The following is a 25180-nucleotide window of genomic DNA, read 5'->3' as shown; positions in this document are numbered from 1 at the left end:
TTAGTTTTGAGTGTACGATGATTTGATGCAGTGTACTCCAGATAAACCGATGAGATATACCTACCGTACCTACATACGAACGTCCCCAAAGACATCGAGGCCTGCACCGGAACGGGTGCGAGCTGAGAAGACGCATCCCCCTCGCCAACAAGGATCACAGCGCCTTCCCCAACGTGCTCTAGCCTACCCGCGTCTGCCACCCCCACATTTTTTTACCCCCCAAAGTCCACTTCGGCGGGCCGCCCCACCAACGAACGGCCAGCGCGCATCACCACCTACCCACCCACCCACCCACCACCACCTACAATGGCGAAAAAAGACAAGAAGAAAACCGTCGACAAGAAAGCGCGGGTGGCAGAAAAGACCGCGCGTAAGTCGGCGACGAAGGAGAAGAAGTCCTCGAAGAAGGCCGGCGGCAAAGACGTGATCATCGATGCGACGGACCAAGACATCGACGCGGTGCTCGAGGAATACGCGCGCAAGCAAGCGCAGTTCCTGAAAGTGACCGAGACTGTCCTCGACGGGCCGCCGCCGCTGCGCTCAGGGCCCACGCTCACCGCGTCGCCCGCCAGCGCCAGCGAGCTGTTCCTTTTCGGCGGCGAGACTTTCAATGGCTCGCTCGCGGCGTTCTTCAACGATCTCAACATCTACAATACGGCCACGGGCTCGTGGCGGTGTATCACCAGCCCGAACTCGCCGCTGCCGCGCAGCGGGCATTGGGTCTGCGCGACGCAGCACGCGGGCGGAACGCTGTGGCTGTTTGGCGGGGAGTTCAGCAGTCCGAAGCAGAACACGTTCTACCACTACAACGACTTCTGGTCGTTCGAGTGCAAGACGCGGGAGTGGGCGCGAGTGGAGGTGAAAGGGAAGGCGCCGCCGGCGCGCAGCGGACACCGCATGGTCGGCTGGAAGAACCTGGTCGTACTGTGGGGCGGCTTCCAGGATACTAGTGCGAGCACAAAGTATCTCGGCGACTTGTGGGTGTTCAACGTCGTGTCGTATACGTGGACGCAGGTGGTGCTGCCGGCACATGGGCAGCGCCCCGATGCGAGGAGCTCGTTTTCGCTGCTGCCGCATGAGCAGGGCGCTGTGCTGTTCGGTGGGTACTCGAAGACGAAGGTGGCGAGTGCACAGAAGAAGGGCGGCGGGAAGATGGCCGTCAGCGAGATAGGGAATGTCCATGAGGATAGTTGGCTGCTGAGGCTGGACCAGGAGGATATGGGAAAGATCCGCTGGGAACGGAGGAAGAAGCCCGGGAATGCCCCGAACCCCAAGAGAGTCGGTGTCACGATGGCCCCGCACAAGGGCCGAGGGATAATGTTTGGTGGTGTCCACGATAAGGCCGAGACCGATGAGGGCTTGGATAGTATATTCTTCAACGAGCTGTACGCGTGGAGTGTCGAGCGGAATCGCTTCTTCCCCCTAGCTCTCCGCAAAGCCAGACAGCAGAAGAGAATGGTGGAGCAAAGAGGCGGCCGGCGAGACCGTGGAAGGGAAGCGGAAGAGGAGCTGTTCAAGAATCTTGCACGACTGGAGGCGGAGCAGGCGGGGAAGTCGGCGGAAGAAATGCGTGAGGAGGAAGAGCGGAAGAAGGCGGATGAGGAGAAGGAAAGGCTTGCGATCCTGCAACAGAGCGAACTGACCCTAAATCTTCCAACCCCAAGGATGCACTGTGCACTCGCCGTCCAGGACGACGTATTGTACATCTACGGTGGTACATTCGAGAAGGAGGACCGCGAGATCGCCTACGACGAGCTATTTGCGATTGACCTGGGGAAGCTGGACGGAGTAAGGACCGTCTTCAGCAGGCAGACAGAGACCGAATGGGTCGATTCGGAGAGTGAAGACGACGAGGACGACGAGGACGACGAGGAGGACAGCGAGGAAGAAGAGGAGGAAGAGGAGGAAGTGAATGAGAAGAAGCCCAAGATCAGTGAAGCAGAGCTGGAAGAGAGGCGTGCCGAGAAGGCAAAGGCTCGTGGTTCAGATCTCTCCCTTCCATTTCAGCTCGCTGACACCACACAGAAGAAGGCCAGAACCGCCCCGGCGATTGAAGTACCGGCAGAATCTCCTACAGCAGAGGATCAAGAGGAGCCTGAGCACCCAGCAGCTGAGGACCCGGCACCTCACCCGCGACCCTTCGAGTCATTGCGCGAGTTCTATGCCCGCACATCGAACGAGTGGCAACAGCTGCTCATCGAGCAGGCCGAGGCCGAAGGCAAAAACACGATGAAGACGGTCAAGGAGTTGAAGAAGGACGCGTTCGCGATCGCCGAAGAGAAATGGTGGGATTGCAGGGAAGAGATTCGGGCGCTGGAGGATGAGCAGGAAGAAGCTGGCATTGGAGAGGTGGTCAGTCTGGCGGATAAGTCTGGCGGCGGAGGCGGCGGTGGTGTGGGCAGGAGGCGATAGTATGGGTTATGGATATGCTGTAAGTAGATGCCTATTAGACACCTGACATCGTACGGACTCTATATCTACAAGAACAATCCACCACCACCACCACCACCACCACCACCAATAAGCTATCATGCACCTCCCAGTACCGCCATCTTACTTACAACCCACTACTCCCCTTTCCGCCCTCGCCACTGCCCTCATCCAACCCGCGTATATTCCTCATGAGCTCATAGAGCTGTCCCACCTGCTCATCACTCATCTTCTCGATCTTGTCCTTCTCCAACTTGACGCCCCTCCACGTATCTCCCTCGAGCGCCTGTGCGTATAGCTGCCACTCGGTCAGGAACCCGACGATGTGCACTGGATTCTCGACATCGCGGTGCAGCCGGAACTCGGCGCGCACGTACTCGTCGCCGAGCACGCGCATGTCCGCCGGGAGCTTTTTGCGGTGCGTTCGGAGGAGCCGGCGGTAGAGCTGGAGCGGAGGGAGGAGCGCTGGCGGCGGGTGGGTTAGTAGAGTAGAATTGGGCCACGGAGGGGGAAGAGAGAGGAACCGAGAGAGGGCTTCTTGAGGAGTGTGTTCCGCGGGTGGGACGCGAGACAGCGGGCCGTGGGAAACATGGTGTGTCGTGTCGGGCGTGGACGTGGACGGGGACGGGAGGACGGAGGTTGCCGAGGTTGCAGGCGACGCGGTGCCGGGGTGACGTAGCGTAGCGTCCTGGTAGGGTAAGTACCACCCGCCAGTGTGGTATGGACTTGAAGAGTGATATCTGCGTATATACGTGACGGGCGGCGTGTATTCTACAGTGTTTACGTAGGAGACTCAGGATTGCGGGCTTCGAGTACATACCGAATCGAGCACGGCGCTGGTTTCACTCGGAGTGAGCTTTGGTTTACAGTGCACACACTTCACGCGCGTTAACTTCGTCGCCGTTGGCGAAAACCAGACGTTTTCCGACTGTCATATCCCTAACCCGTCATTGATAGTTGCTTCGTTTTGATGTGTACATTAGTTTATAGATTATGAGAGGTCGCGAAGTGTGTTGCAGACTGCGGTGAGATACGGGGACCCATCACAGATATCACTCTGGTTTGCTGCACCGGCATCAAGCCCTAAGCCCTAGGCCCTCGTATCGGCCAAATTTTCGTCCTCACTAGTGCTGCTGCAACAACTATAAAATCTCTTCTCCCTCCCCTCTTCTTCTTTTCTCTTTAGCTCTCTTTGGTACGTCTTCCCCACCCCTAACTATCAACATTCCCGAATATCAACTAATAATATTCCCTCTACAGCCTTTTGGCTTAGATCAAGTGTAGTATCTGTTCTTTTCAGTTTAATATCTGAAATCCGATAATATATCGGTTCTAATATTAATCTTATTTTTGAAGTTCGGGAGCTGGCCGCTGTGCTTGCGCATGTCGACTCCCACTGTGTCACCGGTATTACACTGCCTCCGGTTGATGCGAATAAAGCTATGGCTGCGTCTTTCATTGTTGCTCTGGCTGTATGCGAGAGGGCGAGGAAAGATGTTGAGCTGTCGGCTCTTGTACGCGTGTGTGTGATGTCAATTATTGTAAATATGACCGTATCAATCGCTTATGAGCGAAGAATTGAGCAAGCAATTGCAACAGATAGCCGAGGGTTACGGCTCGTTGGGAACTTAGGAGTGCATGTGATAGCATTCGCATCGAAGTGATAGGTATCACCGGAGTTGGAACCAATCATGTCGTGACGGCTTGTCTCACTGCCTATCCTTTTCCCCCGTTACATCATTGCATTCGACCTTGATGGATCATGACAGATTGCATATCCTTTTCCACCCGGTTGTCACTGTGCCTAGTACCTACCCTCGTCGGCTCGTCCGCTGTTGATTCTGCATACGCTGTGGTCCATGCGTGCCCCCGCCGTGGCGGTTATTTCAGCTGTGAGTCAGTGGTGATGGGGATGCAGACGCGAATGCTGAAAGGCGTGCGACAGCGGCCGTGCAGGAAGGAGTGTCGGATACCGCACGCAGCTAAAACGCCAATGCAGGGAGGCGGTCAATCGTTAGGTACGTACTCAGTACATGGTGGATGCAAATCCTCTCACCGGGTCGGTTTCAACTGATATTATCATTCTTCTCACTCGGCGTCTACGGGGGTCCGGTCAAATGTCAAAAAACTGTATATAGTTGTATGCTCCCGTTGTAGCAGGCCATGAGCACATCGCCGTCAGCGATGATGGGTTGCTTCCATATCCGCCTCTTCCCTCCTCTTCTTTCGCTCTCTTTCTCGCCTTCTCCTCTCTATTTTCACATCTTTCCCACCTCTAAGTCCGTTCTGCAGTCGACCAGCTCATTGGTTAGCGATTTGGATGGGAGCACAGCGTGGTGTGGGGAAGCCTCTAATCAAGCCGACTTTTCCGGGGCGGTCTCCGCTGCAGACTCCCAAGCTCCGTGGCCATTCTGCCGGTATCCTCCGTCCCGGTACTTCTTGAAGTTCTCCCGTGCCGACTGTGCGCTTCGCCGCCGGGCTCGGGCTCAGGCTCAGGCTCGGGTTCGGGGTACCGACCGTCATTCTCTTTCCCTTTTTACCTAGGTGGAGCCACATGCGGGGAGCGGGGTGGTACCCATCCCATTCCCGGCCGTGCGATAGGCCAGGTCGGTTCGTGACTCGTCATTTCAAGTTCCATGTTCCAATCATCCACCCACCTTCTTGCTTGACTCATCGTCCCCCGCTCCCGGCTGTTTCTTTGGGGGTTCCTTCTATGCCCACCGGATTTTTGTCTCATTCCTTCGCTGCCAACTACCTACCTATAATCGAGTCTCAGATGTGCGCAGGGTCTGCGTCTTCCTCCGGCGCCTGCTGGATGGCCCGCTTGATGCCCCGCTTGAACGCCTCCGCCCCGGGCCGATTTCTGCGCCTGGCTGGGCTTGATATGGTGATACCCACCGTAGTCAGGTCGGTTGCTCGTGGCTGGTGATGGATGTCTAATAGTTGCTGCTTGGTGGTACATACAAGTAGCACTTGGATCTACCGGTGTCGAGTGAGGATTCAGGTTCGAATCGAACCGCCAGCTCCGTTTTTGCCCACACATAGGCCATGTAATTACATGCTGTCCCAGCTTTACTCTACTTCATGCTTTTGAAAAAGACAATATCGATTCCCGCCGACCCCTTGGCCATTCCAATTCCTGACAAATCCATAGACAGAAATGCTACCTAGCAAACCCAAAACATCCCGCAAACACTGGCAGATATGTACATACAACTACAACACTGGCACCCACATATGTACATACAGCTAACCATCGTCCCCTTGCGCACCCATCCGCAAGTAGTCGGTGAGCGGTGGTAGTGATAAACCTCAACACAGCACCAAAAAACACAGATGTACCCAGGCCCATTCTCACCTCAAAGAGTCGGAGCGAACACGACCAGCGCACAAGCCGACTGGCAAGTAGCGTAGGCCCCGTTACAGCCAATGATGGTAGCGGGAGCGGTAAGTGCTAGTGTAGCGCCTACATAGGTACACACAACGATTAGGCTTCAAGCAGCATCGCGGATGTAGGGTATGTACATACCCCAAGTGGCTCCGCCGGCCGCGTAGCAGGCCATGACGACGCACGCACAGCCGGCCTGGCATACGCCGTAGGCGGCGGGACCCGCAGAGGCGCTGGTGGCGAGGAGAGCGAGGAGGGGGACGAGGGAGAGCTTCATTGTTGGTATATATGGTATGTAATGGTAGGTGGGAGTGAGGTGTTTGTAGTAGACGTGAGTTGGGATCGTGAATGGTGTCTGAAGGGGCAGGATAGAGTCAGATGGACCTGACGAGAGGGATAGGAGGGATTATATACCATACCATACAAGCGGCGGAAAACCTTGCTCGACCGACGACGGGGAGGGCAGGTGGTAAGGCTGAATATGCCGGGACGCAAGTTGCATCCGCAATCAGGATAATTCGTGACTCGTTCAGCTAAATACATTCCGGTATCCGATTGGCAAGTTGGCATTCCGAACGATAGCCATCAATAGTCGAGCTCTGGACGGATTTGTAGCTCCCCGCGAAAGGCGGGTGCGGCGGCATCAGTTGGTACCAGTTCAAACCATAGCTGTGAGATATCACCGTAGGTATGTATCGCGCGCAGGCTTCTCTGGGCTTTTTTCCAGGCTCCGGAGCCGGATCCCATAGTTAGCACCCCACTTCCAACAATATTATATCTTGTGAAATTGTGAATGAATGATTTGCTCGAGCCCTTCCCGGCGATTAGAGCCAAGGCGGGGCTGGTTGGCGGTCGTGGAAAGATGGCTGCCTGGGACTCTGGGAGTGTGTTTCGCGTGGACGGTGGGATGCAAGCAGCGCTGCAGCAGCATTCCAGCGCACTGTGCAGACGGATGTGCGCACGCATACACGCATGTGCGCTTGAAGCCGATCCCGCCATCACCATCACCCCACCGATGTGGGGATATTGTGCTCCGCCGTTTTATGGCAGCAACAAAACAAAACAATAACCATACTCTGGAGGGGAATTAACCCAGTGGTCGTGGCCCACGGTCCCACCCCCAAGATTTGAGCCCCCCGCCCACCCGCCCCACAGACTGTTTCAGACTAGCCAATCATCATGCGCAGCTCCCGGCGCCCGCTGCTTCCCGCGCGGGCAGTGGGCCGAGCACTCAGGCAGGGCTCGTCACAAGTGCAGTGCATGCTGCATATGTAGGCAGTGCGTGCATGTTGGGTTGGGCTGGGTTGGGTTGGGTTGCGCAGCACCGCCCGCGGCGGATGCGTTGGGCATAGATAGTATTTAAGTGGATGCGTATTCCGCACAAACGAAGAGGAAGTTCGTCACCCCCCCTCCTTCCCGTCGTGAAGGTGTGTCACGGCTGACCTGACCTGACGGGCATTGGAATATTTCGAACATGAAGAACGTCGCAGTCGCGCCGGCATCGATCCTTTGGCTGCCCGACAACAAGGACACGCGTGCGGTCATTGCGAAAGCTGAACATGGAGCCCTCGGGCACCCGATCCTGGTCCTGTCGAATCCGGACGCAAAGCAGGACAGCTCGCAGCCCGGGAGGGTCAATATCCAGATCCTGATCGTGAGTCGTCCGTCCGCTCCGCACACAACTCTTTCCGGCGGGGAAGAACCACGGGCCGAATTGACATTTCCCCCGCCGGCAGATCACAAGCCTGGGCAACACCCTGCTGTCCAAAAAGTTTACCAGCCAAAAAAAGCGCAAAGGCTTCCTGCCTTTGAAGCGGAGCCCACCGGAGCCGCACCCGGACAACGGGATCCTCCTCGAAGTGCGCATCACCGGCAAGCCGACCGCCACGCAGATAAAACAGAGCTATGTCAGGCTGCAACCGCCAATGCTGGTTGCTCGCGAGAACCTGGCCGGCTTTCCGAACGGCACGGCAAAATTGTCGCCAGATGCGTTTCGCATCGTGCTCACCCACTTAAGGAAGAGGTTTCCAGGCGTCGTCGTCTATGCCGAGGAGGAGCCGAAGTCGCGAAGGCCGCCGCCGCTGTTACAGCAGCCGCTGTTGACGCCGCCGACGCCGCCGGCCGCACCGGCTACAGCGCATCCGAGGGATTACGGACATCCGAGGGATTACGGGCGCAGAATGGTAGCAAGCGGGTTGTGGTCCGTGCGGAGGATGAAGGAGTACGAGGAGGCGTATGGGGACGGTTGGGGCAATTCGGAAGAGGAGGGGGTAGTAGTAGCGGCGGAGTCATCCTACACAGAGCGCTTGCTAGGTGCGTTCCTAACTGGCACCGTGGTTTCGGGGACGGCGATAGCTGTCACGGTGATAGCGACAGTTGGGCTGGCGTGGTGGGCGCTGGGACGGCCGCGGCGGCACGGTCTTTAGAGTAACTGACGCGTTCTGGTCCGTATTCAGAGGAATGGATGCGCACCAATTTATGGCGGCAGAGGGACCGACCGACAACAATAACAACAAAAAACCACGGCTCCGTCCCGCCCACACGCCCAGAGTGTCCTACCAACGCCGCCACCGCCGGCGGCAGCACATATAATCTCACGAATACAGCCAGCACTCCATTCTCTCGCAACCCCAACGCCAGCTTCTACGGCACCTTCGCACCCGAGCCCTCATGTGCGGCTACACTCTCCTGCAACCCCCCCACCACCGTCCCCAAGCCCGCTCCCCAGCCTGTTCGCAAGCCCGTCCACAAGCCCACTCCCGCACCGCCGCCTCCGACCCCCAGCCCCGCAAAGTGGTATCACTGGTGGCGCACCCCCACCCCCAACCCCAGCCCCAACAACCCCATCAGCAGCATCAGCTGGGCCGCCGGCCCCACGCTCGAAGCGGCGCACAAATCGCGAGCCAGAGCCGAGAGATGGTCTCGGGGCCGCAGTATCTTCCTCTGGTGCATGCTGGCGCTCTGTGTTCTTGCGGTTGTGTGCGGAGTCATCGGCGCAATAGTGTATGCGTACAAAACCACGTACTGGTCGTGGTTTGGGACTTGGGTGCTTTTCGTAGTTGTTATATTAAGGTATCGTTGATTTTCATGTACATTGTACAGCAGTAGTAGTAAGCTTTTTAGGTGGCATAGTGTGTACGGTATATCGGTCAGCTGCTGCCTGCGGCCTGCGGGTGAGGAGGCGCGGGTTTTACGGTTTCAGCCCGTTGGCAGGGGGGAGTGTGCTTTTTTGGGCGAAGTCGGTTTACTCGAGTTGGGAGTCAATCAAATGTCCACTCAAGTCTCAAGTTTCTTCTTGTTCACCGTTTTAAAACGGAAACACTATTAGTACTTACACATCCCGCTGCCATCACGTAGCCGTTCCGGAATTTTGTATGTGTTGGAATATTCAAGTAGAAGGGTAAAGATGATCAGTTCGATACAGCAACATCAGCAGCGAGGTTTCTCTTTATATACAAACTTCAGACTTGTTGGTCCGAAGGTTACTCGACCCAGGCAACACTCGGTCGACCGTCCGCCGCGGAACTTTATTCGCGCCAACATCTCTGGGCGTCCAAACTTTAACAGAGTGTAGGTATGTAGGCCGAAAGCTGGGATTCCCGAGAGCCGGACGGATAGGTACCGTACACTACTAGTACCATACCGGTAGGTCGCCGACCCGACGATCCCCACATTTCGGCCCCGTCGATGGCCCGGCCTCCTCGTGATTCTTGAACGGGACGAATCACACGGAGTCAGCACGACCCGACCAGCATGACTACCACGACCAGCACGACTACCACGACCAGCACCCAGCACGACCAGTACGACCATTCATCCATCCAATCCATTCATCCACCCATCGATCCATCCCTGGCTCTCCCGCCGTCACCCGTGATCTAGCCGCCGTGGTCCAACCGCCCGGCGTCCGCAGGCCACAAACCGCGGCTTCCCGCATCTCCAACCGGCTCGCCGCTCTATGAGATCCTTGAAAGTTGAATCGCATTTTCCACCAAAAAGCCTTACCCCTCAAAGTGAATGTGAAAATGACATGTGACTGGAAGCTGGAACCATGGAGGGGCTTGGTGACTGGAAGTTGGAACCGTGGAGTACTGGAAGGGCTTGGTCAGATCCGGTTTGCGATCAAGTGCACTTCCCACTCCTCCACCCCAGTGCGTGTGCTTCCCTCCTCAGCGCCAGCCTCCAGTTATGCATACGAACACGTCCGCACGGGCTGAACTTTGAATATGTGTGTAGAGCATGTCCGGAATCCCGTGGGACGTGTATCTATTACTGCCCCCCGTTGCTGCGTATGCACCGACAAAAAAACGTCAATTCACATCTTACTTTCAACTCCCTATCCCCGTATCTCACTCGCTCCCTCGCACACTCGCAGCAAAGTCCCAACATCAAGCAGGCCCCAACCAAACATCGCAACAAACAACCATCCCACGCCCACCCCACCCGACCCCCGCGCGCGCAAAATATCAAAATAAAGTTTGGTATTTACAAAAGAAATCAAACAAGAAATTCATGGAATTAACACAGAAATAAGAATTGAAGGTTTTCCCCCGCATGGGGGGTGTTGTGGTTGTGTTGTGAGAAGTACGCACATAACAAAAAAAGTAAGAAAAAAGAGGCGAACAGAAATATCCACAGGGTCTCGCCTCGAATCCTCCATCAGGGTCTTAAACCCTCGCATTCTCCACCGGGGTCCTCGGCGTGCCCGCAATCTGCTCTTGTACGCCGGGTGTGTAGATCTCGACGGGATCGTAGCTCTGGCTGGGGAGCTCGCTCATGCGGTTGGGGTTTCCGGCCTCGTAGGAGTGGTCGACAGTTTCGGGGACGTAGCTCTGGTGGCCACCCTTCATGCCGCCCCACTGCTCGGGACCCGGCGACTGCGGCTGCTGCATCATGCTGTATCGTGGGTCCTGGTACATGGGCGGGTGCTCTCCACCGGCGGTTGGGGCGGCGGCGGCGGCTTCGGCGTCGCTGCCGGCGGTCTTGTTCTTGAGCTCGGCGGCCTTCTTCTTGCGGCCGACGAAGAAGAAGAGGAGTCCCACGAGGGCAAAGGCACCGACCGCGCCGATTACGATTCCGGCGATGGCACCGCCGGAGAGGCCGCCACCACTGTCGCCGCCGCTGCCGGATGAGGCTGCTGGGGTCGATGTGGATTTGGCGCCGGTACTCTGCTCGTCAGGGATCGACTCGCCGGGGGTTAATGAGAAGTCGACGGCTTTGGCAGCCTTCTGTGCCGCGGCGAGATCCACGGCGGGGTTTTTGGCGTTGACGGCGCCGACCATTCCATAAGTCTTACACGAATCCGGAGCCGAGCAATAAAACCACATTGGGTCTTTGCTCTCTACAACCCTGGTGTAATATTTAGGCTGGTGATACAAGTCAGCCCCTCGTGTTCGTGATACACAATCGGTTCTTTCTTCAGACGAATGGCAAACTTACATCTTCCGCCTTCTCAACCGGCCAGAAACCAGACCACCACAGATCGCTGGCCGGGTGTCCGGCCATATCATATGGAATACAGGGAGAAAGTTGGTCCATGAGCACAACGGAGTGATTTTTGGGGAGGAACTCGAAGACTGAATTGAATGGAATTAGCAATCCATCATTTCCCGCTCAATCACCCCCATCACCCCGCTTCCTACAAAGAACTACGTACCGATGGTATCACCGATCTCCGCCTTTGTATTCTCCGGCGAAAACGCATGCTGTCCGACGGGGAACCCGACTTTAATGGTGTGTGTCGCAGCGGCGGCACTCGCAGTGTCCGACGCAGTAGGCGCTGTAGAAAGCGTCATAGAAAGCGTCTCCGACTGGCCAAAGACGACGGTGACCGACGTCGCGGCTAGAATTGTGAAATAACGCAGCATCATGATGTCTTGTCTTGTGTCGATTGAGTCCCTCGAAAAAGTCCAAATATTCTAGCGGCCTCGCACGCACCAAATCATTCACACCCGCGAAGATGCGAAGAATTCAGTAGTCGTCGGATCGCTTTTTCCTATCGCTCCAAAAATGAAGATGTCGTTCCTCTGTTTATCTTCGACTACAACACACAGCACGAGTCGCGGATCGTTCGGTTGGTTCGTTCTGTGGGGTGGCCGGGGTGTGTTGGGATTGAACGAGGGTTATCGACTAGCCAGATCGTTGTCTGTGGAGGAGGGGAAAACGAGTGCGGAATTCGCGAGCAAATAGTGTTGCACGGAGGGAGGAAGGAAGGAAGGAAGGAGGGAAAGAAAAGGGAATTGAAAAAGGGTGTGGGAGGAGGCTGTGTTTTAAGAAAGAAGAGCGTCTGCCTGCCTTCCCGCGCCCCTAGGTGGCTTGCATGCATGTATGTACAGCTCTCTTTCTTTTCGCAACATTGGCCAGCCATCCACCATCCATCGTTCTATCCATCCAATCCCGTATCACACACACCGAATGTTATTGTTATTATTCGACGGGGCGCTTCGCCCCTCGCCACCCTTACTCTTACATACAACCGTCACCCCCTCCTCCTCCACTTCCTCCTCCTCGTCATTCTCCACCTCCACTTCCTCCTCCTCCCCGTAATCCTCCTCTTCCCCCTCCTTCCCCTGCTTCTCCTCCTCCCTTCCTCTCCCCACGGCGCGGGCAGCAGGTACTCTACTCTACTCGAGATTACCTACCAGTATACAGGCAGGCAGCTCGATCTACCTACTCCACTAGTACTTACTCCACCTAGGCAGGCAAGCAGGTGTCTATCGGTCCCACACGTTTTTTCAGGCGGCTGCAGCCTGCCAGGTATCAGATCCCAGTCCGATTCATGCGGTGGACCTTCTGATAGGGTGCACGCCCGAATACAAAGTATCGAGTCTATCGCGAACCGAAATTGCCTCGCTTGGCGTGTGTGCGGATTTCCAGAGCTCGCTCTCGAGTTTCTTCTTGCCGCCCGCACGCGCGCACTCGTGTGTAAAATACATAAAGAACCTGTTCTCCTCGCACGCGGCATCGGCGAGTTGATGGCTACAACACAGCACAGCAGGATGTATGTACCCACCCACCTCACCGACTTGACTTGACTTTCCGGTGACTGGCTGCCGGTTTTGGACGTGGGTTACCGAGCCGAACCGACACGTCTGCCACCAATCAGTGGACGTGCTGCTTAGGGCTGACAGGGTGGGTGATTAACAGGAATGTGTAGAGTGCTAACCACCTAGTCTAGACTCTAGTCACACCCGACTCGCCAGCCACGGCCGTCATCCTGTGTATGTAGGGACTGGTTGGTCTCTGGGGAAAGATGCCATCCCGAATGAACTGTCGACTGCTGTGACTGTCGGCTTGATCTGCTTCTATCCTTGGTCCCGGTATGAAGTGAGTACCCGGCAGGAAAAAAAACAGGACTCGGTCTTCCCCGTCCGGATCCTTTGTTTTCCGTGTCCCCCTCTCCCCAAAAGAAAAGGAAGAAAAAACCAGCACCCGAAACGACGCGGGCGACCTCGCCGCTTTACGTGGCTGGTTGTGGGGGGCCTGAAGTCCAGACATGGTTGGTCGTTAACGTTGTCGGCTGATAGTGCTTCTTTAGTTCGAGACGGTGGCTGTTGGATCGCTTGATTAGTTATGCCCTACGCGAATGCGAAGGAAGCAAGATCTGCTCTACGGTTCTGCTCTAGTACTTAAGGACTCTAGATTCTTCAAAGGAAGGAAGGGGAATGGACTTCACCCTTCGACGTGGCGGAGAACAGGATCTGATCACGGGTTGGGAACGAGCCCGAGAAGATGGGCAGGCCCGGGGAGAAGGACCAACGTCGAGTAAAGGAGTTGCCATACAGAATCTGCCGATTGAGGTACCTACGCACATGTTTATGTGTTTGTTTTTTCGTTTAATCGATCGCATGCGACCTAGGTTTCTAGATCATGGCAATCCATACCACGAGCCGAAATTGCATTAACCAAATCCTAGGTCCATATGTACTCGAGCAGCTGAGATCGCTTTGACTAAACCCCACGTCCTCAGTTACTCGTGCTTCTGACATGGCGTTCTGAGGCGGGGAATAGGGGTTTGTGTCGAGTTCATCAGATACCTACATGCCGAATGCCAAGATAACCTTCAGCTCTCGGATCTATGTATGAGTTCTTTTCGTACTCGCCGTCGTCCTCGTTACGGACTCGGTGTTCCGAACGCGACCTCGGAGTCTCGGAGTCTCGAACAGAGAACACGCCTCCCGCCGCTCGGAACGGCGGGGGTTGGTATTCGCCCCTCGCTCTCACTCCCTTCTGGTTGCCTGCCACTCCATGATTGAGGATTTTTTGCGATATCGCAAACATGGCGTATCTGTCGATTTCAGCTTCACCATGGAAATGGTACACATGTAGAGTACGGACCTCGAGAGTAACGATCGCGGGGACTGGGAAACGGCGGATTTCTTTTCTCCAGGAACTGGTTTGCGCCCTTACCCACCTGTATACCAGTATCAGGATCAGGGGTAGATACACACATAGGTAGAAAACAGCCAGGCGAGGGGATCGATTGATGCGCAAACTAGGTGCTCTAGCTGGCTTTTCCTGTGGACCTGTGGACCTGTGGACCTGTGGTGTTCTCCGTTCCACGTCCCCCAGAACTTGGTCCCAGTAGAGTACTGCGGTATCTACGATAAAGCACCGGCAACACGCAGCATATCACATAACCAAGTACTCCACCTACCTTCTACTATACTGGGTATGATGGTAGTTACCCCTCAATTCAAAAAATCCGTCTTCCTATCCACACCCTTGCCGAAACGTGATGGAACAACAATACCTAGGTCAGCACTGAGCAAGACGATGACTACTAGATCGTTGCATGGGTATTGAAGTAGGGGTTCAGCCTTGTCAGCACCTTTTGCTTGTGAGGTGTCTCCGGCTCCGGCAGCTTCCAACCATCAACCATTAAATAGAAATGATCAGACGAATAATAATCTTCTCACTGCCTCTCCTCTCAGAATCATCCTTTTTAACATAGCCCATATACGCTTTATGGGATTGAAATCTGGAGAATTTGGTGGCCAATCCACGCTGAGCTCAGACCCTCTTCAGCCTCGTCTTGGGGCCACATTTCAGCCTGTCCGAATACCCATGCAACGATCTAGTACGGTAGTACTCTACGGTAGTACGGTGGCTGATGAGTCGATGCGTTGCTGACCCAGCTGCCAGTACCTGCGCTCGGATTACGAGTTGTGCTCACTGCTCGCTATTCGTCTGGACTCTGAAGGATGGTAGGCAGAGGACTAGTATGTACTCTGTAGTAACTACGCGCAGCAAGGGTTCGGGGTAAGCTGGAGGTTGAAGGAGTTATCGAGAGTTGAGAGTCGAGAGTCGAGGGTGCAGTAGTGGTACCGGTGGTGGTGGCGGTGTTGCTGGTAGTGGGTACGGGCAACAGCCATACATACTTGGAAATATTTCCCGCTTTACGAATGGATGGCAGATAGAAAAGGAAGCGATTCATGCTCACTTCTCACTTCTCTGGTGTCCGGCCCGCACAATACACACGGACCCCGGGGAGGCTGAATGACGAATGATGAATCCGTCTGTTTTTGTGCTCTCTCTCTCTCTCTCTCTGCCATCGGTTCCTGAATGTGGCGGTACGGTGGCTAGTAATTTAGCGTATAGCTCCGTAGCCCATCCCGGGGGAGGCCGTAAAAACATTCAGGCCGTCATTCAGGCCCCGAGACATTCTTCAGGCCGTCAAAACTCGAGACGATATTCGTGTTCCCGCATGGTTCGTTACGGTACTCTACTACCTACTAGGTACTCTACCTACTACCTAGGAAGTACATACCTAGTCGCTGTTTGTGCGGCCAGCATTGAGCATTGACGGCCAAGGATGCATCCCTGAGAGTCTGAAGACTGAGACCTGTCGGCCCCCCGGTGTTTGTACTCTATGTATTGTACTCTACTCTACTCTACTCTACTCTACATACGACTCTATGGTATGTAGCCCTGCGGCCCTGTCCAGCCAGCTCCGGCTCCGGCCTCCGGGTGAGGATGTGGGGAGGGGAGCCTTGGAAGGTGGGGTTATTTCAGGATACCTCTGGTCCTGCACGTCCGACGACGGAAGGTGTGGAGTCGCGGAGTCGCGGAGTCGCGGATAGTGGACAGCGGAGTCTGGACAGTGGAACCGCGACCAAACCCCAGCCCAAACCCGCCCTCGTGCAGCGAGGCCGACAAGCGCCCACATTCCCCCTCATCTACATACAGCGTGCCCCCAGGTTACGACGTCATCGGCCGCTCGAGCGCTTGTGCGGGTATGTAGAGCACTCTACTCTACTCTACCTGGGCAGGTAGGCAGGTGTGTAGGCATCGCGTCCCGTTGACTGCAGCGGCTGCGCGGCGCGGCTACGGCTACGGATGTTTTTTTCTTTCCGAAAAGACGCAGCACCTTTGTGTGCGTACGTAGGGGCTCGTGGCGGCTATGATAGTACCGGTAGGCTGCGAGGTTGCGAGGTTGTTGCGGCGCCATTGGAATTTGGAATTTGGCGCTCGTTGAACTCGTTTGATATTTCGCGGTTTCGCAGTGGGCAATTAGAGCCCTTGAGTCCTGAGTCTATGTATGATAGCGACGAGGAAGTCCGAAGAACTTGCGTGCCAGATATCATACTACTAGTACTAGTACTATCTACGGTAGACCGAAGAAGATCAAAGAGGCGGTGCATACCAAGATATATACATAAATACATTCAAGCCTCAGCCTTGAATTCCACCCTACAACTTATTTACTAGTATCTACTTAGTTACCGCCGCTCGGTTCGACCGTTCAAGTCTTCGCGAAAGCATCATTGCCGCTCGGGTCCTCCGAGAACTATTTGTATCCCGAGCTGAGCATGTCATCGGTCATCCTCCATCGACTCCCGAGTCTTGAGTCATCGACAAGGTGCCAGTGGCGCCCCTTCTCATCGGTCCCATTCACTCTCAGAATTCTGCTACTCTACCTGCTCTACCTACACACATACGTACCTACTCCAGCTTCACGTGGCTATTCGACTACACCTATGACCCTGTGAGTGGAGTCTGCACCTCTAAGTCTCGTTACCTAATACTATAAGGGAAGGTTCTTCTGACCTCAGCGCTAACTGGTAGAGGAAACATGTCACTCGAGGTCAACTTACGGGCGGGGAAACGAACCTTCTACATACATCACTCTTGGTCTCCTGCTGCTGCTGGCTGCTGCTGCTATTCACCCGACGCCTTGCATGGAAAGTGCTGCTGCATGCACAGACATGGTTGCCTGGATCTCGAAATCTACTCTGGACTTTGGAGCAGGTGCCAGATACATTTATGCCTAAAGATAAATATCGGCGGAGCCCGTTGGTAGGCCTTATCCCTGACCCTACATACATACGGGTGATCCTTCCTCTTCTTCTTCCTGCGAAATCGTCAGTTAACGACTCCCACGAGAGTCCAGGTCGATACATATCTCACCCCAACGCCGCTTTTCACTCGATCCTACGATGTCACGCCGCATCCGAAAAAAAAACCCCTGAAAAAAAACTTTACTATTGCATTCATCCGTTCTCTAATCGACCTCCCCGCTCCTCAACTTCCACAGCTCACCCATGACGGCCCAAGTCTTAGCCCTAACGGCGTTATGGTGCAGCACGTTCGTGTCGAAGCTGCGGGCGCCCTGGATGGTGGCGACGGTCTCGCGGCTAAGGTCGTAGGCGACGTACATGTCGTCGATGAAGTTTGCCGCGAACACGGGAACCTCGTTCCTCTTGAGCTGGTCCACGTCGTAGAGGGCGGGCCACGCCTTCTCGTAGGCGAGCGGGTCGGCTAGCTCGTGGAACTTGGAGAGCTCAGAGTAGTCCGTGAACATGTAGGGATATATCATTTCCCCCGTGAACAGGATCGGGTCCTCGTCGCTTGAGGATTGGAGGGATGGGGGGAGGCGGCGCGCGGCAGACCAGCCGGAGGGCTCGCTGTGTACAGTACTGCGTCAGCGGGATGGCGCGGAAGGGGGGGGGGGGGGGAAGACGACTCACCCTTGACAGTAACACGCTTCGTGGAGAAGGGCGTAGATGGGGTTGACATCGAATGACTGCTGGGATTCAATCATTTGCTTCAGCTTGTAGGTGAAACCGTCGTAGCAATCCAGATCGTTGACGGCGCGTTGGACGATGCCTATTCAGTCAGTCGGTCGGTCGGTCCACCAATCCGATCGAGACACATACGGTGTATCGTGTCAATCCCACCATGGCCTCCGAAAGCCAGGCCCAGGTCGCGGAAACGGCCTTCCGTTAGCGTTCCACCGCTGGGCAAAACGACTGGGTCCCGCTTGAGGTAGGCCACGATCCGTCGAACTGCCTTGACATCCTGTGGATACTTCCTGTAGTAGACTGCATTGCGTTCCTGGAGCTTGCGGTAGGTACGGTCATAGACAGCATCGGGGTTGTTGACGAGAGGTGGCATTCCACCAGTGGTGAACACTTCATCGGCACAGCTGTCAGTACAAGGTAGGACTACGGGGGTGCAAGTGGAAAGAACGTACCCTCCTTCAAACCCTCTGGGCTACAACGGGCCGTGTCAGCGAGTTTCGTCCCAGCTTGATGGGCAACGTACTAGAAGCTCAGATACGTGACCGCGCAGAATCCGCCAAAGCTCTGGCCATGCACCGTCCACTTACGCTCCTCCTCCTTCTCTTTGTCGTCCAGCATGGTTTTCCTGATGGCCTCACAGTCGCGGACTACACCCCCATCAGCCAGATCCACTCAGGGGGACAAGCACACGGTGCATACCAATGTTATCCGCCCTCAGCATCTTCAGACGCTGAACCTTCTCAGCAACCGTGCAGCCTTTCATCCAGACATCGGCATCGATCGGCGAGCTCAACCCGGTTCCCCGCTGGTCGATGTACAACATCTGGTAGCCCTTTCCCAAGTAGAACTCGGTGAGAGGATGTGATTTCGGTGGAGAGCACTCGAATCCGGGACCACCTAATCTCGCATCTCCATTCAATACGGCTAACTACCTCTGACTGGGGGGTGAGGGATAAACCAACCCTGAAGATAGACACCTATCCCCGACACGCGCCGGACCCAGATCAGTTCCATGCGAATTTCATCTCGCCTCATCCGGGGAGCGCAGACAGACATATAGGTTGCTTCCCGCCGGTCACCCCACCGTCGTTATCCTTATTGTTGATAGCACTGCGCGCGAATACGCGGATTTTCTCGCCGTCCGGGCACGAGTAATCCACCGGAACCTGAAACCAACGGTCGACGATCTTGAGGCCACCTTGAATGCACACACCGCTGTCAGCCCGGCTCGCGAACCATCCGGCAGCAGCACCAGCAGCAGCGGGGGATATCGACCAACGATGAGATGCGTCTCCTCCTTCACCGCTTCCGCGGCGGAAACGGGAATCGACGGCGCACTGCGGTTTCCTGGAGACATAGTGGCTGCGGACCGAGTACTAGGACGTGACAACCGACGTACGGAGAGAGCGAGGAGGTTGTAGCGGCCGAGGAGACGGAATGCGGGCGTGAAATGGCCCATGAAGCGGGGTCGAGCTCGTGCTACTATGCTCAAGTAGAGTACCTACGCGGTAGACGGAGGTTGCCGCTGGCCCGTGCGTTGGGTCACCTAGGCCGTGCAGCATATCGAGAGATCACTCATGGCTGATGGTGGCTGTGCAGTGTGAAATCGGTACGTATATAGACTCTAGGTACATAGAGTAATCCAGTATCTACATATCCAACCAAAGTTACCAAGCTGCACTTTGACATGTCAGAATTCTATTTCTGCGACAGCCCGGGAAGTCCCAGCGGCGGGCTGCATGTCCTGCACGTGTGATACGCGAGTACATACAAGCCACTCACAAACAGACGAATACCCAGCGAAGATCTTGGGTAACTATACATAGCCCGGAACACTCCTGCTGCTGGCTGCTGCAGCGTTGTGGCCTTGGTCCCGGATCGTCGGGTGGAAGTGGGATGACGACGGGAATGAGCTTCAATCGCCTCTCGAGCTGGTGGCTTTTCCCCCGCAGATGCCTCACGCACATACATCGTCAGGGTGCGTATATAGCAAACCAATCAAAGTGCGTGCGGCTGAAGACCATCGAAGAAAACGCATGTTTTCTTCTTCTTTTTGTTCCACAGCAGAGTCATCCGCTGTCTGGATAGGTTGGAAGATACTTATTGGCGCATCTATTTCACCGACACGGGCTAATCGACGTTGCGGTATGTCCGAATCACCACCGAAATAGTAGAGGCCAGCTTGCCCGAAGGCTGAGATATATAACCTTTCTTCGCTCCACATCCCCCCACCACTATCGGCCGCCATCCCACTTTACATCTCTCATCCGGAGCTGCCGGTTTCCCAAACCTCAGAAACATTCCTCGTTGTATCACACATACATACATACATACAGACCAATCATCACCTCAACAATGGGCTTCACAACGCACCTCTACGCCCTATGCATAATCAATGCCGTTCTCGCAACCCTCACGATCTTCAGCCCCGTGTGCCTGTTCACTCTTCCGCCGGTCCCGCAGCTAGCGGAGCTCACGGGCCTGAAGATGCCGTGGCCATCGCACTCGCACGAGATCGGGCTCGGCCTGACGATGTACATGCTCGTCGTCTTCTACTGGTGGGGCGCCACGAACAGGATCAGGAGTGTCCGGACTTGTGCTTGTAGCCCCCCCCCCCCCCCCTTCCGTCGTTTCTTCTTTGTTGGAAAGATGCTAACGCGGAAACAAAGTGGTCGGGATGATGATATACGCCGACGGGTCCCTCCTGACGTGTCTGCTGGTGCCGGATATAGAGGGTGGTGTGGTCTTCCTCATCACTGCTGTGCTTTACCTGCTGCTCTGTGGTTGGATGTTGATGGAGGGCGGAGTGGCAGATGAGGTTAAGGAGTTTGTCACAGGAGGTATGAGAGAGGTTAAGAGGCATTAGGTGTGGGAGGGAGCTGTTTGTATGATTCATTGAGCTAGGACATGGGAGGGGGGGGAATTTGGCTTGTTGGCGTACATTTATCTGGTCGGTGGGATTCCCGGTGGCTTTTTTTTGGTTTTATTTTCACAGGTACATGCTGTTTCCGACCTTTATGAATCATGACAGATCATTCAACCGAGTGAGACATCCGGTGTTGATTGTCTCATGTTTGTCTGATTCATCCTTCACAGATATCACTCGTTTGCTGGTTTCCTTGTCACGCGTTTGTTTCACTGTTTGTCATGTGTTTGTTTCTTCTCACGGCCGACTTGTGGATTGCTCATTTCTCATGTTATAACAGTTGATTGCTCTCTTTTCTGTACGATTAATGATCTGCTGTGTTGACACCTATAAAAGGGTCTTATCCTGCCCACTAGCTAGACTTCATCTTAGATATATCGTTCGGTCGAATATCATCACGCATATCCACCACCAAAACTTTAACATCCGGCGGCTTTTGTGGGTTTTGTTTCATCATACTGGTATTCAGCTTGTACACATCCGTGATGGCGTACATATTCTCTGCATTCCTGCGGAGACATCCGGCGACGCTGTCCGTGTTTGCCTCCTCCTCCTCCACGGATGAGGAGCCTGAGTGATCAGTTATGTTTAAACCACACCGTGGGGCTTACGCGTGCATTCTTTGGAGTACTGTTCGCTGGAAAATCCCTAGCGACGGAGAGTACTTTGCCTTTAGTATCGTGAAGTCTAGATGACCACGCTGCGCACCGTGACAGAGATATAATCGGTACAGTGATCTCTTCCGGTGCGGAATTGCAAGCTCTCACGCAGTTTTCAGTGGAGAGTATCTGCTCGCGATACGCTGTATGATACGGTACCTATCCCACTCTGCTTTCCATGTCGGTGAAGGCCTAAATATGTATGCAACCCGAATGTGAGTGTGGCTAGGGCTTGGTGAATTCACAAGCAAGCGTCACCAGTTGTTGGTTAGGGCAAGTTCGACAATCCGCTATGTGCGATTCCTTCATAACGCTTCACTTCGCACACCCACAGTATCCCGTTGTTGCCCCCCTTCCCGACAAGGACTCAATTCCCCACCTCACATTACCACAACTTCCACCGGCGCACACCACGAAGACACTATCAACAATCGCCGACCCAGCACCATGTCGCCCGACCGCAAGCTCAACAGTTTCGAAAAGTGGATTTACGGCTACTCAGACGCGTCCTCAGATCAGCGTTCCCTGTACCAGCTCGATCAGTCCAGGTTGACGAAGCCCCCTCCCGACATGAAGTTTGCGATCCCCCTGCGCCTGCCAGCCACCAACCATAAATTGAGTCATCGAAACAGGCCATTCTATCAGAACACCGTCTTTGCGAGCACTAGTCTTGCCATGGTGGAGAGATTTCTCACCGACTATGCGTGCGCCCCACCGGTCTGGATGCAGGGAATCGCCGTCTACTACACCGAACGGCCTCAATGGTGGGACGAGGAAACTATGGACTCCTTCAAGTGGATCTTGAACCCGGTGACCTGAGGTGCCGTACGCGACGAGTTCCTGAGGCAGGGGATCACCGGACTTCTCCTTGAATACGTTTGCAGGCGATTTTCGGTGCGGTTCTCGACTTCGAAGGTTTACCCTCTGTGGGCCCAGGAGGATACCCACTTGGTGGAGTTGGAGTCAAACATCGTGGCGTTGGAGCTGGAAGTTTTGGAGAAGGTCGTTGGGTTCAAGATGGATGATTCGCTCAAGCGGCCGACCTGGTGGAAGTCGGAGAGAATGGGAAGATGGGGAGCCAAATTCAACCAGCGTACCTGGAAGGAGGTCAGGAATGTCATGGTTGCGAAGGAGATTCCAGTCTTGCACTTGGGACTTGTCCAGGCTGATGCTCGTAAATGAGCACCATTACTCGAGCATCACTACTCACGCTGCATAGCCGAGATGAGATTCTGTACATTAAAGAATCCCATGACTCTTTGAGAAACGACAATGATACCTTCATACGATTTACGAGGTTTGATTCCCTTCATGTGATTCACGAGATAGTGACAGCTCTTGAGCATATGTTCCTCTGCAAGTACTGCCGGGGTTTGTAGTTACTCATTCGCGTATAAGAACCCCCATTTGACAATAAGGCCATGTTCACACGCATTGAAAAATTGTGATTTCGCTCCATTATAGAACGGATAGAAGTCAGCTTCAGTCTCAACCATTCAGCTTAAACATGTGATATCACTCGATAATAACGATCCCTACCTGTAATTGTAAAAAGTATGCTCGTGTGTCTATCCAAGCCGCACCTTTGGCTGGCTGTCAGTCTTCGTAAGGGACTCGAATCTTGTTGTAAAGCAGGCGATGGGTCTTCTGGCGTAATGATCCCACACGACATCCTCGTTACTCACCTTTCTCTGCTTGGCCCGCGCCGCCGTGCAAGTTTACCTTTGTCACCAAGCAACTTCTGCTCCCTGCTACTCCGCCTCGGCCCCTGCCTCTTCTTCAGGTGATGCTATGAAAGAAGGTGTGGGGAGGAACAGCGGGAGAGATCCCGGCTCCTCAACCTCAGCGCCCTCCTCCACCTCCTCTCGCCTCAACTCCGCATCCCTTTCTTTAAGGGGACAGAGCAGACGACGTCGCGCCAAAGGATTGAGCAACTGATGACGAACGACATCGGCGACACCACCACCGGAGGAGGATCGGCGGACTATTGGCGGACTCCACGATGCAGCCCAGCGATCCCGAACTCCCGTGCAACACTGGTGTTGGCCATCTAGTGGCCAGGGAGGAAAGGGCCGCGGAGGCTGCCAGTGCGCTCTCCAACGCGAGCGAGCAGGCCGTAGCGAACGATACATAGCTTGAGCGGGCGGCAGATGCAGGGCTCGAAGCGCGAGGCCACCCAGACGAGATCATTTATGAGCTCCCGGAAAGATGGGAAACAAAGGCAGAAAAAGCAAGGATAGCAGCCGCGAAGCTGGGTCGGGGAGAAGGGTACAGAGAGGGTAGTTGCCCGCCGGTGAAAGCTGCCGGGCAACGGATTACACGGCTTCCTTGGGTGATATGATCCTTAGGGGTGAGGGGGGAAGAAACTGCTATGATTTGTGGGGTAGCAGCGGCTTCATTCTGAAAAACCATGAGGTGGCACCTCGTGGGTGCTGCTATGGCTGACGAGTAGTTTCACGCGAAGAGTCACTCGCTTGCCGATCAGACATGCGCACGACTCTCGATTTCCAAAATCTACCAGTACCTGGCAGGCTCTCATAACTGCGCGGCAAACATCACGAGTCAAACTACCGACTGGCTACGAGGAGTTACGGAATGGAGAGGCTAGGTGAAGTTGGGAAAGCCGAGGAGTTCGGACCCCCGAGTCCGGACAAGAGCCAGACGAAGCGATTGTTTGCTGAGAACTACTACTACTACTATATATATTAGAGTCAACCTCGGATGGCCTGGAGATCGGAGCATCGTCTCCACACGATCACAACACTCTAACGAAACCCAGCAGACGGATCCGGGCGATGTCTCGAGATTTCCAGCGATACCTCTCGAACAAACACTGGGCCGCCGCTACGGGACGGGATGCGGACGGAAGCATTTTCCGCATACGCAGTGGAGTGGTTTGCGCGGACTGCACACTACATACCCCGGTGAAATTCAAACGGGCCATCAGCCCACATGGCACCCCACCCCCTCTCCCCTATCCATCCCTTCATCGCCATCGTGACTGGACGATACAGGCAGGGAATATCCGGAAGGCAGGCAGATGCGCATAGTGTCTCGCGACAGCGCATCGCCGTGGAAAATAAATAAAAAACAGCGCGGCAGATGTCATCCCGATGCATTGGCTGCCGGGCCAGATCAGATCGAAGTATTAACTGCAGTCAGCGAGCGACACTTCATCATTTCCGCTGGATAATGGAAAGTTGAGGAGTGTTTGCCATTCAGATTCATTGGTCGAGAGGATTGGAAATGTCTTTGAAATTCCGCGCAGGCAATGAGTCTTTTTTTCCTTTTTAATTTTCCCTTCTGGTCTGTAGAGTTTTATACCGTCCGAAGCAATTCAAGTGAGCTCAGGCAGATCGAATTAAGGCCTATTAGAAATTAGCAACTTGCACGTTCACTCTAATTCCTGTTGGCACGCATACGAGCCGGGGGATTTTATATACACGACACGAATGGTTGGCGCCGCGTGGCTTTTGCTGCCTTTAGATGACCTGATTGCGATTGCGATATTGCAGATGGTTGGTCGGGGCAGGATGGCTGCCGTGGACTCGGCCACCCGAACTAGAATATGTAGAACAGTGGAAGATGAGGTCTCTCGCGTCTATTTCTAATTCTATTTCTGTTCCTGCCGGTCCGCCGATCAATATCGGTCTGGACTCGCGGTGGTGGAATAGATAGACTACATACTGATTATCCCCGGACCGGTCCTGGGGGTGTATGCACATGGAGCGTGTGGGCTACCGGTATCGGACCT

General features: G+C 54.8%; 9 protein-coding genes across 9 annotated transcripts; 5 read left to right on the top strand and 4 right to left on the bottom strand.

Moving 5' to 3' along the window:
* The first annotated feature begins 278 nt into the window (after positions 1-278).
* BZA05DRAFT_411960 (uncharacterized protein) lies at positions 279-2585 on the top strand. Its single transcript, XM_051485046.1, has 2 exons — positions 279-1974; positions 2026-2585. Exons 1-2 carry the CDS (start codon positions 307-309, stop codon positions 2410-2412), a joined length of 2055 nt encoding a protein of 684 aa, XP_051335168.1. The 5' UTR covers positions 279-306; the 3' UTR covers positions 2413-2585.
* On the bottom strand, positions 2434-3133 carry BZA05DRAFT_411958 (acn9 family domain-containing protein). The gene is made up of 2 exons (XM_051485045.1): positions 2955-3133; positions 2434-2895 (listed from the first exon to the last, which is right to left on the bottom strand). Exons 1-2 carry the CDS (start codon positions 3019-3021, stop codon positions 2558-2560), a joined length of 405 nt encoding a protein of 134 aa, XP_051335167.1. The 5' UTR covers positions 3022-3133; the 3' UTR covers positions 2434-2557.
* Positions 3134-5789: 2656 nt separating this feature from the next.
* Positions 5790-6095, bottom strand: BZA05DRAFT_449074 (uncharacterized protein; the record flags this gene model as incomplete). The annotated part of the gene is made up of 2 exons (XM_051487317.1): positions 5790-5896; positions 5960-6095. The coding sequence occupies 2 exons, from the start codon at positions 6093-6095 to the stop codon at positions 5790-5792; spliced, it is 243 nt and encodes an 80-aa protein (XP_051335166.1).
* Positions 6096-7142: 1047 nt separating this feature from the next.
* Positions 7143-9259, top strand: BZA05DRAFT_411950 (uncharacterized protein). Its single transcript, XM_051485044.1, has 3 exons — positions 7143-7472; positions 7555-8131; positions 8275-9259. The coding sequence occupies exons 1-3, from the start codon at positions 7293-7295 to the stop codon at positions 8898-8900; spliced, it is 1383 nt and encodes a 460-aa protein (XP_051335165.1). The 5' UTR covers positions 7143-7292; the 3' UTR covers positions 8901-9259.
* Positions 9260-10412: 1153 nt separating this feature from the next.
* Positions 10413-11914, bottom strand: BZA05DRAFT_191383 (uncharacterized protein). The gene is made up of 3 exons (XM_051479420.1): positions 11475-11914; positions 11258-11394; positions 10413-11184 (listed from the first exon to the last, which is right to left on the bottom strand). The coding sequence occupies exons 1-3, from the start codon at positions 11686-11688 to the stop codon at positions 10486-10488; spliced, it is 1050 nt and encodes a 349-aa protein (XP_051335164.1). The 5' UTR covers positions 11689-11914; the 3' UTR covers positions 10413-10485.
* On the top strand, positions 11915-12921 carry BZA05DRAFT_191382 (uncharacterized protein). Its single transcript, XM_051479419.1, has one exon. It carries the CDS (start codon positions 12142-12144, stop codon positions 12850-12852), a length of 711 nt encoding a protein of 236 aa, XP_051335163.1. The 5' UTR covers positions 11915-12141; the 3' UTR covers positions 12853-12921.
* A 4299-nt stretch (positions 12922-17220) lies between these two features.
* On the bottom strand, positions 17221-19414 carry BZA05DRAFT_191280 (Alpha/Beta hydrolase protein). The gene is made up of 9 exons (XM_051479417.1): positions 19117-19414; positions 18896-19039; positions 18804-18818; positions 18541-18738; positions 18365-18488; positions 18294-18313; positions 17977-18231; positions 17788-17926; positions 17221-17724 (listed from the first exon to the last, which is right to left on the bottom strand). Exons 1-9 carry the CDS (start codon positions 19298-19300, stop codon positions 17322-17324), a joined length of 1482 nt encoding a protein of 493 aa, XP_051335162.1. The 5' UTR covers positions 19301-19414; the 3' UTR covers positions 17221-17321.
* A 578-nt stretch (positions 19415-19992) lies between these two features.
* On the top strand, positions 19993-21178 carry BZA05DRAFT_411899 (uncharacterized protein). The gene is made up of 2 exons (XM_051485043.1): positions 19993-20443; positions 20511-21178. The coding sequence occupies exons 1-2, from the start codon at positions 20197-20199 to the stop codon at positions 20705-20707; spliced, it is 444 nt and encodes a 147-aa protein (XP_051335161.1). The 5' UTR covers positions 19993-20196; the 3' UTR covers positions 20708-21178.
* Positions 21179-21816: 638 nt separating this feature from the next.
* Positions 21817-22608, top strand: BZA05DRAFT_461974 (uncharacterized protein; the record flags this gene model as incomplete). Its single annotated transcript, XM_051487695.1, has 2 exons — positions 21817-22220; positions 22311-22608. The coding sequence occupies exons 1-2, from the start codon at positions 21874-21876 to the stop codon at positions 22606-22608; spliced, it is 645 nt and encodes a 214-aa protein (XP_051335160.1). The 5' UTR covers positions 21817-21873.
* Between the last annotated feature and the right edge of the window lie 2572 nt (positions 22609-25180).

The sequence above is a fragment of the Tricharina praecox genome, assembly GCF_024521635.1.
Source record: "Tricharina praecox strain CBS 144465 chromosome Unknown BZA05scaffold_38, whole genome shotgun sequence".
In the NCBI taxonomy this organism is placed as follows: domain Eukaryota; kingdom Fungi; phylum Ascomycota; class Pezizomycetes; order Pezizales; family Pyronemataceae; genus Tricharina; species Tricharina praecox.
The sequence above is the reverse complement of the archived record's forward strand: the minus strand, read 5'-3'. Positions and strand labels throughout refer to the sequence as shown.

Bases quoted from the DNA above. Each gene is read 5' to 3' on its own strand.
- BZA05DRAFT_411950 (XM_051485044.1), top strand. From the start codon at position 7,293: ATGAAGAACGTCGCAGTCGCGCCGGCATCGATCCTTTGGCTGCCCGAC. The intron at 7,473-7,554 runs GTGAGTCGTCCG...CCCCGCCGGCAG, and splicing joins TCAATATCCAGATCCTGATC to ATCACAAGCCTGGGCAACAC. The intron at 8,132-8,274 runs GTGCGTTCCTAA...GTCCGTATTCAG, and splicing joins CTACACAGAGCGCTTGCTAG to AGGAATGGATGCGCACCAAT.
- BZA05DRAFT_411958 (XM_051485045.1), bottom strand. From the start codon at position 3,021: ATGTTTCCCACGGCCCGCTGTCTCGCGTCCCACCCGCGGAACACACTC. The intron at 2,896-2,954 runs GTTCCTCTCTCT...ACCCGCCGCCAG, and splicing joins CCTCAAGAAGCCCTCTCTCG to CGCTCCTCCCTCCGCTCCAG.
- BZA05DRAFT_191382 (XM_051479419.1), top strand. From the start codon at position 12,142: ATGTATGTACAGCTCTCTTTCTTTTCGCAACATTGGCCAGCCATCCAC.
- BZA05DRAFT_191280 (XM_051479417.1), bottom strand. From the start codon at position 19,300: ATGGGCCATTTCACGCCCGCATTCCGTCTCCTCGGCCGCTACAACCTC. The intron at 19,040-19,116 runs GTCGATATCCCC...TGTGCATTCAAG, and splicing joins GGAGACGCATCTCATCGTTG to GTGGCCTCAAGATCGTCGAC. The intron at 18,314-18,364 runs GTACGTTGCCCA...GGCCCGTTGTAG, and splicing joins GTCACGTATCTGAGCTTCTA to CCCAGAGGGTTTGAAGGAGG.
- BZA05DRAFT_411960 (XM_051485046.1), top strand. From the start codon at position 307: ATGGCGAAAAAAGACAAGAAGAAAACCGTCGACAAGAAAGCGCGGGTG. The intron at 1,975-2,025 runs GCTCGTGGTTCA...GACACCACACAG, and splicing joins GGCGTGCCGAGAAGGCAAAG to AAGAAGGCCAGAACCGCCCC.
- BZA05DRAFT_411899 (XM_051485043.1), top strand. From the start codon at position 20,197: ATGGGCTTCACAACGCACCTCTACGCCCTATGCATAATCAATGCCGTT. The intron at 20,444-20,510 runs GTAGCCCCCCCC...GCGGAAACAAAG, and splicing joins GAGTGTCCGGACTTGTGCTT to TGGTCGGGATGATGATATAC.
- BZA05DRAFT_191383 (XM_051479420.1), bottom strand. From the start codon at position 11,688: ATGATGCTGCGTTATTTCACAATTCTAGCCGCGACGTCGGTCACCGTC. The intron at 11,395-11,474 runs GTACGTAGTTCT...CATTCAATTCAG, and splicing joins GGAGATCGGTGATACCATCG to TCTTCGAGTTCCTCCCCAAA. The intron at 11,185-11,257 runs GTAAGTTTGCCA...TTGTATCACCAG, and splicing joins CGGTTGAGAAGGCGGAAGAT to CCTAAATATTACACCAGGGT.